The 14,000-nt window shown below is 44.8% G+C and overlaps 1 protein-coding gene across 2 annotated transcripts in view; it reads right to left on the bottom strand.

The window, feature by feature from the left end:
* LOC146175805 (protein-cysteine N-palmitoyltransferase Rasp-like) overlaps positions 1-14,000 on the bottom strand; it is a 44,072-nt gene that overhangs the window by 6,618 nt on the left and 23,454 nt on the right. For both annotated transcript variants that reach the window (XM_084582164.1, XM_084582163.1), the window contains exons 6-8: positions 11,159-11,353; positions 8,035-8,265; positions 962-1,077 (exon numbers count right to left, since the gene is read on the bottom strand). In XM_084582164.1, coding sequence (XP_084438290.1) covers positions 962-1,077; positions 8,035-8,265; positions 11,159-11,353 — 542 coding nt within the window. The remainder of the gene's footprint in view (positions 1-961; positions 1,078-8,034; positions 8,266-11,158; positions 11,354-14,000) is intronic.

Below are 14,000 nucleotides of genomic sequence, written 5' to 3'. Positions count from 1 at the left end.
AAAAGAACATTTCTGAAATGTTTGGATTCACCGCCACTTCCGTTTCCGCACCGGCTTCATTGTGCTTTCGAGACAAACTGCGTCCGAATAAGCCGGAAACGATTTAAACTAGAATAAAGACATAAAACAAAACTAAAATGAGACCCCTCGTTGATAACTACCAAAAATCTCGTATAAAGCCTAACGCTGCCAAGCTTACGAATCGGCTGTCACTTTCTAAAGAAAATGATAAACTTGGATGAATTAATACTGCACTAATAAACTATAAAGAGGACTCATCGGAAGTGGACTTATATTGAGGGCACATTTCTTTTTTGAAAATCTGTAGGTTACTCAATTGAGCACTGAACTTTTACTTCACATAGCACTCTTTGAAGCTTTCCTATGCTTTTTTCAAGCTCTTTCGTGTAGACTTGTTTAATTATAATATGTGCCTTTCACACTATTTATACACAGTTTTTCAATAACTATTGCCATCTTTCTCGAGAACGGTGATGATTGTGCATGCCACCTTCCTTTTCAAAGGGAGCAGCGTTTACGTTTTCCACGGTGACTTAACGGTTGCGACCCTTGTTGCTCGAGTTCACAAGAAGAAGTTTGAGCCGCGGCAGCAGCGTTTTGGGGGAGACAAAATGTTTTATACTGCGGGGGTTTAGGATAAGTTGGTGCGAGTGAAAGATCCGCAGCTAGTCGAAGTTATTCCGGAGCCATGCACAAGGGTGACGTTTCCTTTATTCCTTCTTGCACTCAGTATTTCATTCCTACTTTCACGGCGAGTTTAAGCAGTGAGCCGCTAGTCAGACAGGCACCGAGACCAGGTAATGCAAAGACAACGCAAAAGTAGCCGGCAGGTAGGTTAAGCCGCAAGTGGCTTGCGAACGAATGAAATCGAGGCTGTACTTTTCCAGGTCCCCAAATGATAATCCGAAAATGGAATTAAAATAAAAAATCGAGTACAAACCTGTATATAAAGTGAGTCATTGCTTCCATTAGGACGAAGTGAGCTCCACTGCGCAGCAGCCTTGTGACGACTGAAGCGATTTCCCGGGGCGTGCACTTGGGTCTCTCCTTCTCGAGCTGAAAAAGTTTTCAACAACTATTACGCGCGAGCAACTGAAGACGCTGAAGCTAACTTAAAAGACCTGTTTGTACAACACAATACCTTGTTTGCTCTACCACGAGGTGCTATTTTATATAAAGCTACAAGTTAGAAGAACCGGACCACAAAGTTGATGTGTTATAGGTATATGTTTACATGGGTCATTGTTTCTTCTAATACTCGAACGATATTCTTCAGCCTTCTCCTTGAATTAGCGACGCTGTTGCGGCTCGGATCATTTCATGCACAACAGGTGCATGTTGTTTGCCAAAAACCGTAGTGATAAGCGGATGTCTTTGTTCTTAACAGAAGAGGTGATCTAAAGAAGTCAAACTGAATACTTCGAAAGACTGGACTACAGCAGAACAAGATATACGCTATGTATATACAAAAAGCTTGAAAACGGAGAGAAGAAAAATAAGCAACAGTACCCCACTATTTAGAGTGCGCTTTTGCACACCAAAACTGGGGCGTTTAATGTTTCTCGTGTATTTTAAGCTAATAATCTGGCATCAGACCACATTATGAAAAGATAAAAGAATACGCACCAATGGGTTAATAGTACATATGCTGTACCTACTCAGGAATGACGCGTTATCGTGGGTGAGAGATGTTCTTCAAAAACCGATGTTTATAATATATTTTGCTCTGCGGGAAACATAGTTTGAAGACCGGTGTAGAGGTTCTTTGGTGGACATTGTTCTTCGAGAACATCGTTAAAAACAGAATTGGAAGACAACTTGGTTCTGACGTGAGCATGCGGACCGCGGCAAGGCCGCAATAATATTGTGATTGCGTTACAGCCCACACCTGGAGGAAAAGGCGGAATTTGTCATGTATCTTAGTGATTAATGGTGAAAAACCATGAGGTCCAGCGATTGCACATCCCGCCGAGAAATCAGCCCTAGGGTCAGGTCACATGATATTGTGACGTCATCAACCTTTCGACCAATCAGAAAAGTTTGTGACAAAAGCCCTTACAAAAAAGCCTAATGAGTTTCTGATTAAATGTTAATTACATTTCTCATCATGCACATTAACATTTCTATACATTTTCTTGATGCATATTTAATTAATTTCACAAGAAAGTTGGCCACCGTGTTTCTGGTTGGTACCTAATCTGTGCATTTCTTGTGTGTTGACCAATGAGCGACTCATGGCTTTCACTTTTGGATAAAAAGTAAAAGCTAAAACATAGCGAAGCACCTCAACTACATTAAAAAAAGATAAAAAATAAAAAAAATGAAAACTAAGCGAAAAAAAAACTGCATTTATGGAGCGATTCGAACTTGGTACCTCTTACTCCGTAGCTTGCTACGCTAACCACTCGGCAACTCGGGGAACTGGTAACGTTGGTACCGTATTTGCTTCTTATGTCTGGACTGCATTCATAAGATTGGGACTTAATGTTTCGAAGCATGTTTCGAAGTGTACGGGCCATTGCGGCTGCTCTAACAATTACAACTTCTTGACCATTAGAACTTGCATCTAATGTTCTGGATACCTATGCGCACTATTTTGTCCACTGGAGTCATTTTAACATGTCGAGTTTGGCATCGCTGGCAAATTTATCAGCGCTGGCTCTTCGGTGGCTGCTACCTTGGGCGTAATTTTCGCTGAACACGGAGCTGTAGCACGAACCTTTAAGGAAAAAAAGTGCGACCAAGCTTCAATACCGGCAAGCGCAGCAGCGCCAACACTATTTTACTGGTAACTAAATCTTATTTGTATCTAAACATTTCGGGAAGCGATGCGATGACTGAGGGCTCGGCTAATCTATACGCAGAGCAAGAAGGAGCTCGAAAGCTTAAGAAACACGCAAAATATCATGCATTATAAAGAAGGCATTGCTTCTCGTGCCCTGGTCGCGCACATGCTCCCAGGACGGTCCAGTTCCGAGTCAACGAACGGCTCGGGTTACGTCCGCGCGTCGTCGTCGGCGCAGGCCTCTTCAAAACGGCCTGCTCGCAGGTGCGAGGAGGCAATGGAAATGGAGCGGCCTTGCGTCCGTTTGCTTGGAGGCGGTGTGGCAGTGCGTCGGTTCGCGTACACAACAATATCCTTGCCCGTAACACCCTCAAGCATATTGTCCAACCACAGCACCCATTCGCTTGGCAAGAAGTGATTTGCAATGGCACAAACACCCAAGACGCAGGGTGTAAGCGTGTTTTGAATGAAACAAATGTCCAAAAGGTTGTTTTTGTTTTTACAGTGCATGCTAAACAGAAATGAAAACATAGTAAAGAGTATACATTCGCTTCAGTTCAGTTCAGTCGTTCAGTCGTGTCCGACTCTTCGTGACCCTATTGACCATGTCACGCCACGCTTTCCGGTCTCTCACTATCTTCCTAACATCACATAACTTCATCTGCAGTGCCTCGAGGATGCCATCTAACCATCGCGTTCGCTGCCTACCCCTTCTCCGGCAACCCTCAACCTTTCCCAACATCAAATCTTTCTCCAGCGACTCCTCTCTTCTCATCAGATGACCAAAGTAGCTGAGCTTTAACTTTAGAATTTGACCCTCCAATGAGCAGTCAGGGTTTATGGTCGACAATATTGACTGATTTGATCTTCTGGCAGTCCAAGGAACTCTCAAGAGTCTTCGCCAGCACCACAATTCAAACGCGTCAATTCTTCGGCGGTCAGCCTTTTTCACAGTCCAACTCTCGCATCCATACATCACAACTGGAAAGACCATAGCACGAGTTATACGGATCTTGGTTGGCAGACTAATGTCTCTGCTCTTTACTAGGCGGTCAAGGCTAACCATTGCTCTCTTTCCCAGAAGCAGGCGTCTCCTAATTTCATGGCTGCAGTCTCCTTCCGAGGTAATCTTGGAGCCCAAGAAGAGAAAATCTGTCACTGCTTCCACTTCTTGTCCCTTGATGCTCCAGGACTTGATAGGGCAAGACGCCATGATCTTTGTCTTTTTAATGTTCAGTTTAAGCCCAAACTTCTCACTCTCTTCTTGTACGCGCATCAGAAGTCTCTTGAGTTCCGCTTCACTTTCTGCAATTAAAGTGGTATCATCCGCATATCTAAGGTTGTTGATACGTTTTCCAGCAATCTTCACTCCAGCTGAAGACTCGTCCAGACCGGCCTTCCTCATGATGCACTCTGCATATAGGTTAAATAGGCAGGGCGACAGTATGCAGCCTTGCCTCACTCCTTTCTCAATCGGAAACCAATCAGTAAGACCATGCCCAGTTCTGACTGTGGCCTCTTGCCCTTCATACAGGTTCCTGAGGAGACAGATGAGGTGAATTGGAACTCCCATCTCTTGGAGAGCTTGCCACAATCTGCTGTGATCTACGCAGTCAAACGCTTTCGCATAATCAATAAAGCAGAAGTAGATGGGTTTCTGGAACTCTCTTGCTTTTTCCATGATCCAGCGAAGGTTGGCAACTTGGTCTCTAGTTCCTCTGCCCTTGCGAAACCCAGCTTGCACGTCCGGAAGCTCCCGATCCACATACTGCTGCAGCCTACCTTGGAGGATTTTCAACATCACCTTGCTAGCATGCGAAATAAGCGCGATCGTGCGGTAGTTGGAACAATCCTTGGCACTGCCTTTCTTTGGAATGGGGATGTAAACTGACCTCCTCCAATCCTGTGGCCACTGCAGGGTTGTCCAAATCTTCTGACATAATGTATGCAGAATGTTAACAGCGTCATGGTTGAGGTTTTGAAGCAACTCAGCTGGAATGCTATCAATTCCGCTAGCTTTGTTCTTAGCAAGGCTGGCTAAGGCCCATTCAACTTCACTCTTCAGGATGCCCGGCTCAAGATCAGTTATCACAACCGTCTTATGTTGGGTTTGCACATTCGAGTCCTTCTTGTACAGTTCTTCTGTGTATTCCTGCCACCTCTTCTTTATCTCTGCGGCTTCAGTGAGGTCCTTGCCTCGTTTGTCCTTTGTCACGCCCATCTTAGCACAGAAGTTTCCTTTGATATCTTTGATTGTCTTATACAGAGCTCTTGTGTTCCTTAATTGGCTGTTGTCCTCAACTGCTTGGCACTGTATGTTCAAGAAGGCATTCTTATCTCTCCTTGCTATTTTCTGAAAATCCGCATTGAGAACCTTGTATCTTTCTTTTTCCCCCATAACTTTTGCCATCCTCCTTTCCTCAGCTATTTGCAAAGCCTCTTCAGATAACCAGTTTGCTTTCTTGCGTTTCTTTTGCTTTGGAACTACCTTAGTAGCAACTTCTTGTATTATATCACGAACATCAGACCACATCTCTTCGGGCTCTTTGTCTTCTAGATCTAATTCTAGAAATCGATTCCTCACTTCCACAGCATATTCTAATGGAACTTGATCCAGATTATACCTGAAAGGCCTTCTAGTTTCCTGCGTTTTCCTCAATCGAAGCTTAATCTTGGCAACAAGAAGCTGATGATCGGTGCCACAATCGGCCCCAGGCCTTGTTTTTACTGCTTGTATAGCGCTTCTCCATCTCTGCCGGCAAATAATATAATCGATCTGATTCCTGTACAGACCGTCCGGTGAAGTCCATGTGTACAGGCGCCTCTTGTGCTGTTGAAAATGAGTATTCGCTATGGTCAGGTTGTTTTCTTGACAAAACTCTACTAGCCTCTGCCCAGCTTCATTTGGCTCACCAAGACCGAACTTGCCTGTAATTCCGGATATTTCTTCACTCCCTACCTTGGCATTCCAATCTCCTATGAGAAAAACGACGTCTGATGATGGGGTGCGGTCTAAAAGGCATTGTAGGTCCGCATAAAATCTCTCAACGTCAGCTTCTTCAGCAGTAGTGGTCGGTGCATAGACTTGGATAACTGTTATGTTGAAAGGGTGACCTTGGATCCGAAGTGAAATCATTCGGTCGTTTTTGGGGTTGTACCCTAGCACTGCTTTGCCCATTCTTCTGTTTACTATGAGAGCGACCCCATTCCTTCTCTTGGATTCGTGCCCACAATAAAAGACATAATGGTCGCCGGAGTTAAATTCTCCCATTCCGGTCCACTTGAGCTCGCTGATACCCAAGATATCAATGTTCAATCTGTCCATTTCTCGCTTGACGATATCCAGTTTACCTTGCGTCATAGATCTTACATTCCATGTTGCTATGTGATACATCTCCTTGCAACATCGGACTTTCCGGTCGCTTCCCGACACATCCACAACTGAGCGTCCTTTTGGCTTTAGCCCAGCCGCTTCATTCGTCCTGGAGCTACTAGGAATCGCCCTTTGTTCATCCCCAGTAACATGTGGGACGCCTTCCAACCTGGGGGGCTCATCTTCCGGCGCCATTCGCTTAGTGATGTATAATTTCCCTCATTTGAGAAAGTCAATGCATTTCCACATTAGCTCCTATACAAAAATACTGTTGTGTTTTCCAAGTACAAAACTTCTTGCGTAATCTCAAATGAAAGTCTGTTGCGGATCTCATGTTAAAACACATAAAAATTGTTTCTTAGGCAACATCCTACATATGCTAATCAGAAATGAAAACATAGGGCTCTGAAAGTGTGCAGTTAACAAAGAAATAATATATATTCACTTAGTGATGTATACATTTCCTCATTTGAGAAAGTCAATGTATTTCCACATTAGATCCTACCCAAAAATACTGTTGCGTTTTCCAAGCACAAAACTTCATGTGTGATCTCAAAGGAAAGTCTGCCGCGGATATGATGTTAAAACACATCTAATCTTGAATCTCCTTTGAGTGGTTGATGACTCATCAAAAACACATTACGTGGGTAACAGAAATTCAATATCCATTTTTGTAAGGGAACAGTCCGCAACAGCGCGACAAGATGCAAGCGCTGACTTACAACTCAGAGTTTATTAAAAAAAAATAAATAAAACACGAGTTCTTATAACATCTGCACCACACCTCAAGTCACATGCGTCACAACAAAACATTGAGGAAATCTCAAATCGGAAGCAAAAACGTAATAAAAGACGAGAATCACATTCTTAGCATGTTCAGTTCCCTGTCTGTTAATTTAACATATGGTGTTCTGATGCACTACCGCTCCGCCTCGCTATCGAGGCTGCCTCGATAATTTCTCGGACCGGCTGTTCTCTGTGTCTGACAATTGCTTTGCACTTGCTGAGCTCAGGTGCACAAGTTTTTGAGGGGCAGTCTCTGCAACGTAATTCTGTAGCCTGATCAGGAAATGATCTGGCACGTGGCACGTAGAGTGACATGAATTGGCCAGTATGATATGTCTTTCTTAGGGCAATAACGTCCTCTAAATAGAAATAGAACGTTTCTGTGGATAAAGAAAAACATTTTCGCTTATGTGTAGCGGAATATGCCAGTGCCTGTTAAGAAAAACAGATGGCTAACAAAAATTATCTGCAGCACTCCGCTACGATGTATTCCATATTTTGATTTGTTTTGAGACGATTAAATTGCATCAGCATATCAAAACTTGCTGAAAAAAAAAAATGGCCGAATGGTATCGATCTGATGCGTTATTGTCAGAGACAGACGAGCTACCTCTACACAAATGTGCGTTCATGTACGCGATAGTTTAGAGTTCTCACGCGATCACCTCACTTCGTAGAGGCATTGACAAACTCGCATTACATGCCAACAAAGTTAAAATTAGGACGACTTAATTAGGACGACTTATATTCATTACTAAACAGCCTCTTTAAGTTCAAGCATTGCCTTTAGTTCTAAGTGATCCAAAATAGCAATACTGCTTAGCCTTACTTCTTAGGAGTGCTTATTAGCACTACTAATCAAGACTTGTCTTTAGCAAATATAATTGGGTCTCCTGCCTATAAAAGAAAGTGCAATGTTCGTACAGCAGCGAAACAGCATCAAACTGAAATGCTTTCAAGTGTCACTCGGATTTGTTAGCGATAAAAATATAGTTAGATGTACTTAAGAAATTCTTCTTCACAACGTAACATGAAAAGAAATGCAAGGCAGCAAGATAGCCCTCCTTACTTGGACTGCGTAGTCATCGTAGTTCTGCAGTGGTCCGAAGTAAAGGGTCGGCAGGTAGATGACGTAGGCGAGCGTTTTCCAGTACGGGGGCAGTTGGCGACGGCTTTCTTTCGGCTTCAGTCTCTCAGCGCGAATAAAGTCCACACTGTAGCTCAGACAGCGCAGAACGTTCCAGTGGCAGACAATGAAGGAAACCATGTAGCACGTGCGTCCGTAGTGAGTGAACAGGTACTGGAGGGCAATCACAAATCCGATTAACATGCTGTATATCATGCAGATGCATTTATGGTTACGGGAGATTTTATAACCATACAGTTAAAAAGCTTAATGAATCTGTTCTAAATAGATATAAACCAACTCTCCACGAGGTCTACAGTATGTGCTGCCGTTTGGTATATTGTGTTGTCATGAGTATACGCGTAATATAAAAGCGTGTTGCATCCAAACCCGCAAGCTCTAGACCGGCGTTAACTCTTCTTCCGCCCTATGTGTCTGTACTCAGCACATGTTTTCTTACCGCTAAATGAGCGCGTTAAAACTTAGTTGCCACGTGTGTACAGGCAACTTCATATGATTCATAAATTTACAGATGGTGACGTGGCCACTGTTTATGTGTATATAACGCACGTGGACCTGGCGAAAGATTCAGCGAAGAACACCAGAGGCTTCTTGGTTACCTCGGTATGATAATGTTGCCGAACTACTTACTAGCCGAAGTGTTAGGATGCGAAATGCAAATATTGTGGAGTTTTATCCCATTTAAGCCTAGTTATCTGAATCTAAGCTTTCTTAGGCGTGGCTACAAAGTAATACTGGAATTCCTCCTCTATGCAATCTTCTCGCTCTTCGTCCGTCTCTCCTTCGAACCGATCACGTTTTCTCTTCGCCACTGCTTGTCGGTGAGTTGTATCGGACGGATGATCAGACTAAGCCTGACGCAATAGTTCACGCACTAAAACCGGCATGTACCTTATCTACAGCGAGAATGACCAACCATACTCCACCGAGGCGCTCGTGAAAACCCCTGCCTAGTGGCATGCTATTATGGCGGAAAGCCTCCGTGTCCACAATCGTGACGATCACTCGTTGGCCGAGGTAGCGTTACTGACAAGGGAGACAAAAAGCGGGCAGTGGCGTGGGCAGGAGCGCTCGCGCTGGGCCCGATTTGGCAGCTCAAGGTCAAATGCGCAAGTAAATAACATTGGGAGTTGCACTTCGAACAGTACAGATATGCTCTAAAAGCGTCCCTCATAACCGCTGTCACTTTAGGACGTTAAGCGCTTACACCATACACCCAAGCGATATTTTTCCTTTTAGGGTAAACGAGAATATAATCTCCGAAGACGCCGCACGATCAGCAAAAAGGCCGACTGCAGGATGAGGCCCCCATGTGCACATTTAAATGACAATCTTGGAGTGAGGGCACGAACGAATGAAGGAGAGATCTTGCTTTATGCTGTGCCCCTCTACATAGATCTCAAGAATATTGGATTTTTAGCGTCTTATGAAGGTGCCACCTTTCGTAGTCGGATTTCACGATAACGTAAAGCAGATTAAACAAAAAATTCAAAATTACTTTTTCAGAGCAAAAGCATCAGATCTTGTCGTGGTCAGGTTGGAATCTTGCTCGAAAAAAGGTTTAGTTGCCCTAATATAATCGGAAACTGGGAATGAGGTGGTATATGAGCTCGACACTTTTTGAAGAGAATAGGAAAAGTAATAGTTTGGTGCGCACAAATAATATGTGCGTTTAAAATTTGTTGCTGTAAGTATCATGCATGGTTCTATATCACCTGGCAGCGGAAAAGTGCCCCGTGGTGACGGTGGATCGTTGTCCATGCACCGTTCACTCGACAAGCCGATGTTGTGTCGCCCTGCTCGTCGGAACGACAGGAGCCAAAGAGGCGTTAACAAAATAGCGCACATACGCCGCTGGGGCGAACCACCTTATTTAAACGCACGCGCGACTGATTCAATTTTTTTTCTGTGATAAATTCCGTGGTTCGTCGTCCGTGTTGAATGCCTCATGATCGACTGCTGCTGAAGCATATGACAATAAGACGGACAAACACTGCGCGGAGAGCCGCGAGACATTCGGGAAATCTTTACAGTTTTACAATTATACCTTCGAGATTCTATATATAACATGAATATTTGGAGGACTGGCGCTGAATATCCAGCCTCAAAGAAATGAAAAACACCATACAGAGATATTTGTGGCAGCTTCTCGGCAGTCCTTTCGTACAAATTCTTGAGCAGGCAAGGATGGGGTGAGGACGTCTCAAGGACAGTACCGAGAATGCGGTTGCGAAGTCCTTTTTTTTAATCTGCGTACTTGGAGGGTGTCCGCGAAGGCATTTTAAGGGCAACGGGGTTTTCACATGACATTTGGAACACATTGCCTAATATGTAAGCAGCATGAGATTGCAACGTTACTGGGTAGGGGTGTACTTTCAAACGGGCTCCAGACAATCAAGGAAAATTTCTCTTATATCCAGAGGGTATTCGGTATTTTGCAATTGGAAATTACGAGGGGCTTCAATGCTATCGTGTGCTTGTGGCCTTCACTCTATATGGCGGTTTTGAAGAAAGGGTTTCTACTGCGATCCTGATGCCAAGCTTGAGCAGCTGCGTTTTACAGAGCATAGCTCACTTTATTGTGAAACCACTCTTCCAGACATCTCTCTTGAAGTTTGTGGAATGCCACAACGCCTGATTACCATAGCAAGTGTGATGCCAGCCATTGCCATAAAAACTCTGTCAATAGGCAGTATTCACTGACATCACAGCAGCAGCCATTTCGTTCTCTCTCGAGAACTTCGAATGGCTGCCGGTTTGAGTAAACGGCTTATCCCATGCTGGTCCGCCCGGGCTGTACGACTGACGTCACACGCTGCAGAAATAACTAAGATCGCACGGATTCCTTATATTTTGACTTGGACCTTGAACTGTACTATTGAACACATTGCGTAAACGTCCTAGGCATATTTAAAAACGTCTGCCTAGTCCGTACCCGTCTAATAATCGTTCTCGCTGTAGAAGACACTAGTAAGCGCATGCTCAAAAAGTGCCTCATCTGTCATCTAGTATAGACCGCCACTGCAGAATATACGAGATAACTTGCCATAAAGATGTCCGTGCTGCCGATCTTGCTATGAAGGAGCATAAATAGTGACACGGCGTAACTCAAGGCGGGGATGTGCAGAGCGGTAATGGCGTAGAACAGGGCATGCTGACAGAGGAAAACGATGGCAATCTCCCAACACAGCGTCGATGCGGAGAACAAGCAGGAGTAGGCGCCGTAAAAGACAGGAACCAGCTGCAAAGAATAGAACAGATAGCGAATGCAACATTTTCAAAGCGCCGACGATTACAGTGTATTTTAGAAGTATTTTCCGGAGAAGCTGGTGCAAAAAGCTCGATTAGCATCATGTACCGGTGCTCTCAAAAGCAAATGAAAAGCAATATTAGAGAAAAACTTTAATTTGGTTACGCTCATTTCATGCATCTTTGAATGCGTATATACAGACTAATTTCTATTTTGCGATATCCATAGTTCCGAAATAAAGTTCGACCATTATGCTTTGCATTTGACGATATTAAAGTTTTTCGACAAACCCGAGTTCCATATACACTTCATGGCACCTGTATGGTGCTTCCCTATGAACCAGTCTGTCAGTGGGTGCCGCCAGATATGCTATGATAATTCGATAACATTTGAATTCTCAAAGCAACAACTTACCAAGACCTGCCTCCTATATAACCCCCATCGTCATGCAAATTACACGTGCAAATTAATGTTGATACGTTTTGAGAGCGACGGCTGAAGCGGGGTTCGTGAGGTGCATGCAGCAATTTCGGTTCAGAAGACGCAATTAAAGTTAATAATAATTGGTTCCAAGGAAGGGAAAGGCACACTATCTGTCACATTTGTTTCCGTGGACACCTGACCGCGCCGTAAGGGAAGGAATGGAGGTGGGATACAAAATGGAAAGAGAGAAAGAGCAGCCCTACGGCAGGGCTGTGGAGTAATTTCGACCAGTTGAGGATCTTTAACGTGCACTGAAAACGCACAGCCCACGGACGCTTCCTCGTTTCGCCTCCATCGCATTTAATGTTTCCGTTGTTGTTTCATGTTATTTTCTCATAGATGCGTAAGTTCTGCTGCACGCGAATGATTTACTGCACACGTGTCATTGGTTACCAGAAGAGGCGCGGCCAACATGACGTCACAAGTGTGAGAGGAGCCTGCTTCCGTCGCAACATTGTGGCATCTGCACAGCGTCCGTGCCTAGACGTTCGGTTTTAGCGGCTCGTATTGCAGGAGCCGCTAAAACCGAACGTCTAGGCACGGACGCTTTGCAGGAGCCGCGCTAAGTGGTGCAAAAAGATGCGAACACACACACACACACACACACACACACACACACACACACACACACACACACACACACACACACACACACACACACACACACACACACACACACACACACACACACACACACACACACACACACACACACACACACACACACACACACACACACACACACACACACACACACACACACACACACACACACGCACGCACGCACGCACGCACGCACACACGCACACACACGCGCACGCACACACACACACACACACACACACACACACACACACACACACACACACACACACACACACACACACACACACACACACACACACACACACACACACACACACACACACACACACACACACACACACACACACACACACACACACACACACACACACACACACACACACACACACACACACACACACACACACACACACACACACACACACACACACACACACACACACACACACACACACACACACACATATTCATCTCAAGCGGTACAGAAGATGAGGAGGAAGTTAAGAATGCAGCAGGAGATGACTGATTATTGCTGGACGGTCGAATGAAAGGCTGTGTTTCAGCTTGAGTCCTTTAAAATGTAGTACTCGACAGGATCTTCACAACGCATCATTTCAAGCACAAGTTCTCCCGTTGGATATTGAGGCTACAAGAATACACATATGAACTGCGGCATCGGGCCGGTGTGCTTTGCCGATGCCAGGTGGCGCAATCCCGTTGATGGCAACTGCTCTCGATCCAGGTTCAACGAAGGGTGGCCCTTCTTTCGTCAGCAGGACGAGATGAAAGATCAAAATGAGGACAGCAATTCGACCTTGGTCATAGATTCCCTTGAGCGCCCCGGGAGTAATTCAAAATTTGTTTTTCGGTATATTACTTGGTACCTTCACCACTCTCTAAAAAACAGCAGGAATGATTAGCTTCGCCCGTGTTACCAGTTTCTCGGCATGGTCAGGTTTTCGACGCCGTTCACGGCACACAAACAGAATACATTGGCCAGCGATCCACATTGCGCAAGGCGGAGGAGAACCTCTGGTGACCCAAGAAGAGCAGTAGCGTACGGGAGTACGCTGCTAGCTGCTATCAGCAACACAAGCGTCTTCTCGGCTGCCTCCCTGGGCCTCTTATGCCCATTCCCATTCCTGAAACTATTTTCACATCGTAGGGAGCCACTAAATTAACCCATTGCCAAACAATCGCTGCAGAAAACCGGTATATATTACTAACTGTTGATTATCTTTCCGAATTTGTAGAATGTGACGCCGTGCCCAATCTTGCTGCGAAGTAATTCGTAGCATTTTGCAAGAATGGTTCTGGTGAAGATACGGCCCACCCCGAAAACTAATTTCGGCTCGATCTGCCACCGTCCGGAGTAGCGAGCTTCGCGGCTATTTGTATCGGGTGGAAGTTGTGCATTATTTTGCATCGGCATATTTTCCACAAGCAAATGGTCTCACGAAGTGGAGAACTAAACAGTGCTGTTCCAATTGTCTCCTTACGGCTAAAATAACAGACAAGGTGAAGCTGAATGTCACCAGCACCTCCGAGT

This window comes from Amblyomma maculatum, chromosome 10 (genome assembly GCF_055883805.1).
Source record: "Amblyomma maculatum isolate TAMU_Amacu chromosome 10, ASM5588380v1, whole genome shotgun sequence".
Taxonomy (NCBI): domain Eukaryota; kingdom Metazoa; phylum Arthropoda; class Arachnida; order Ixodida; family Ixodidae; genus Amblyomma; species Amblyomma maculatum.
This window is presented reverse-complemented; position numbering and strand designations above follow the sequence as displayed.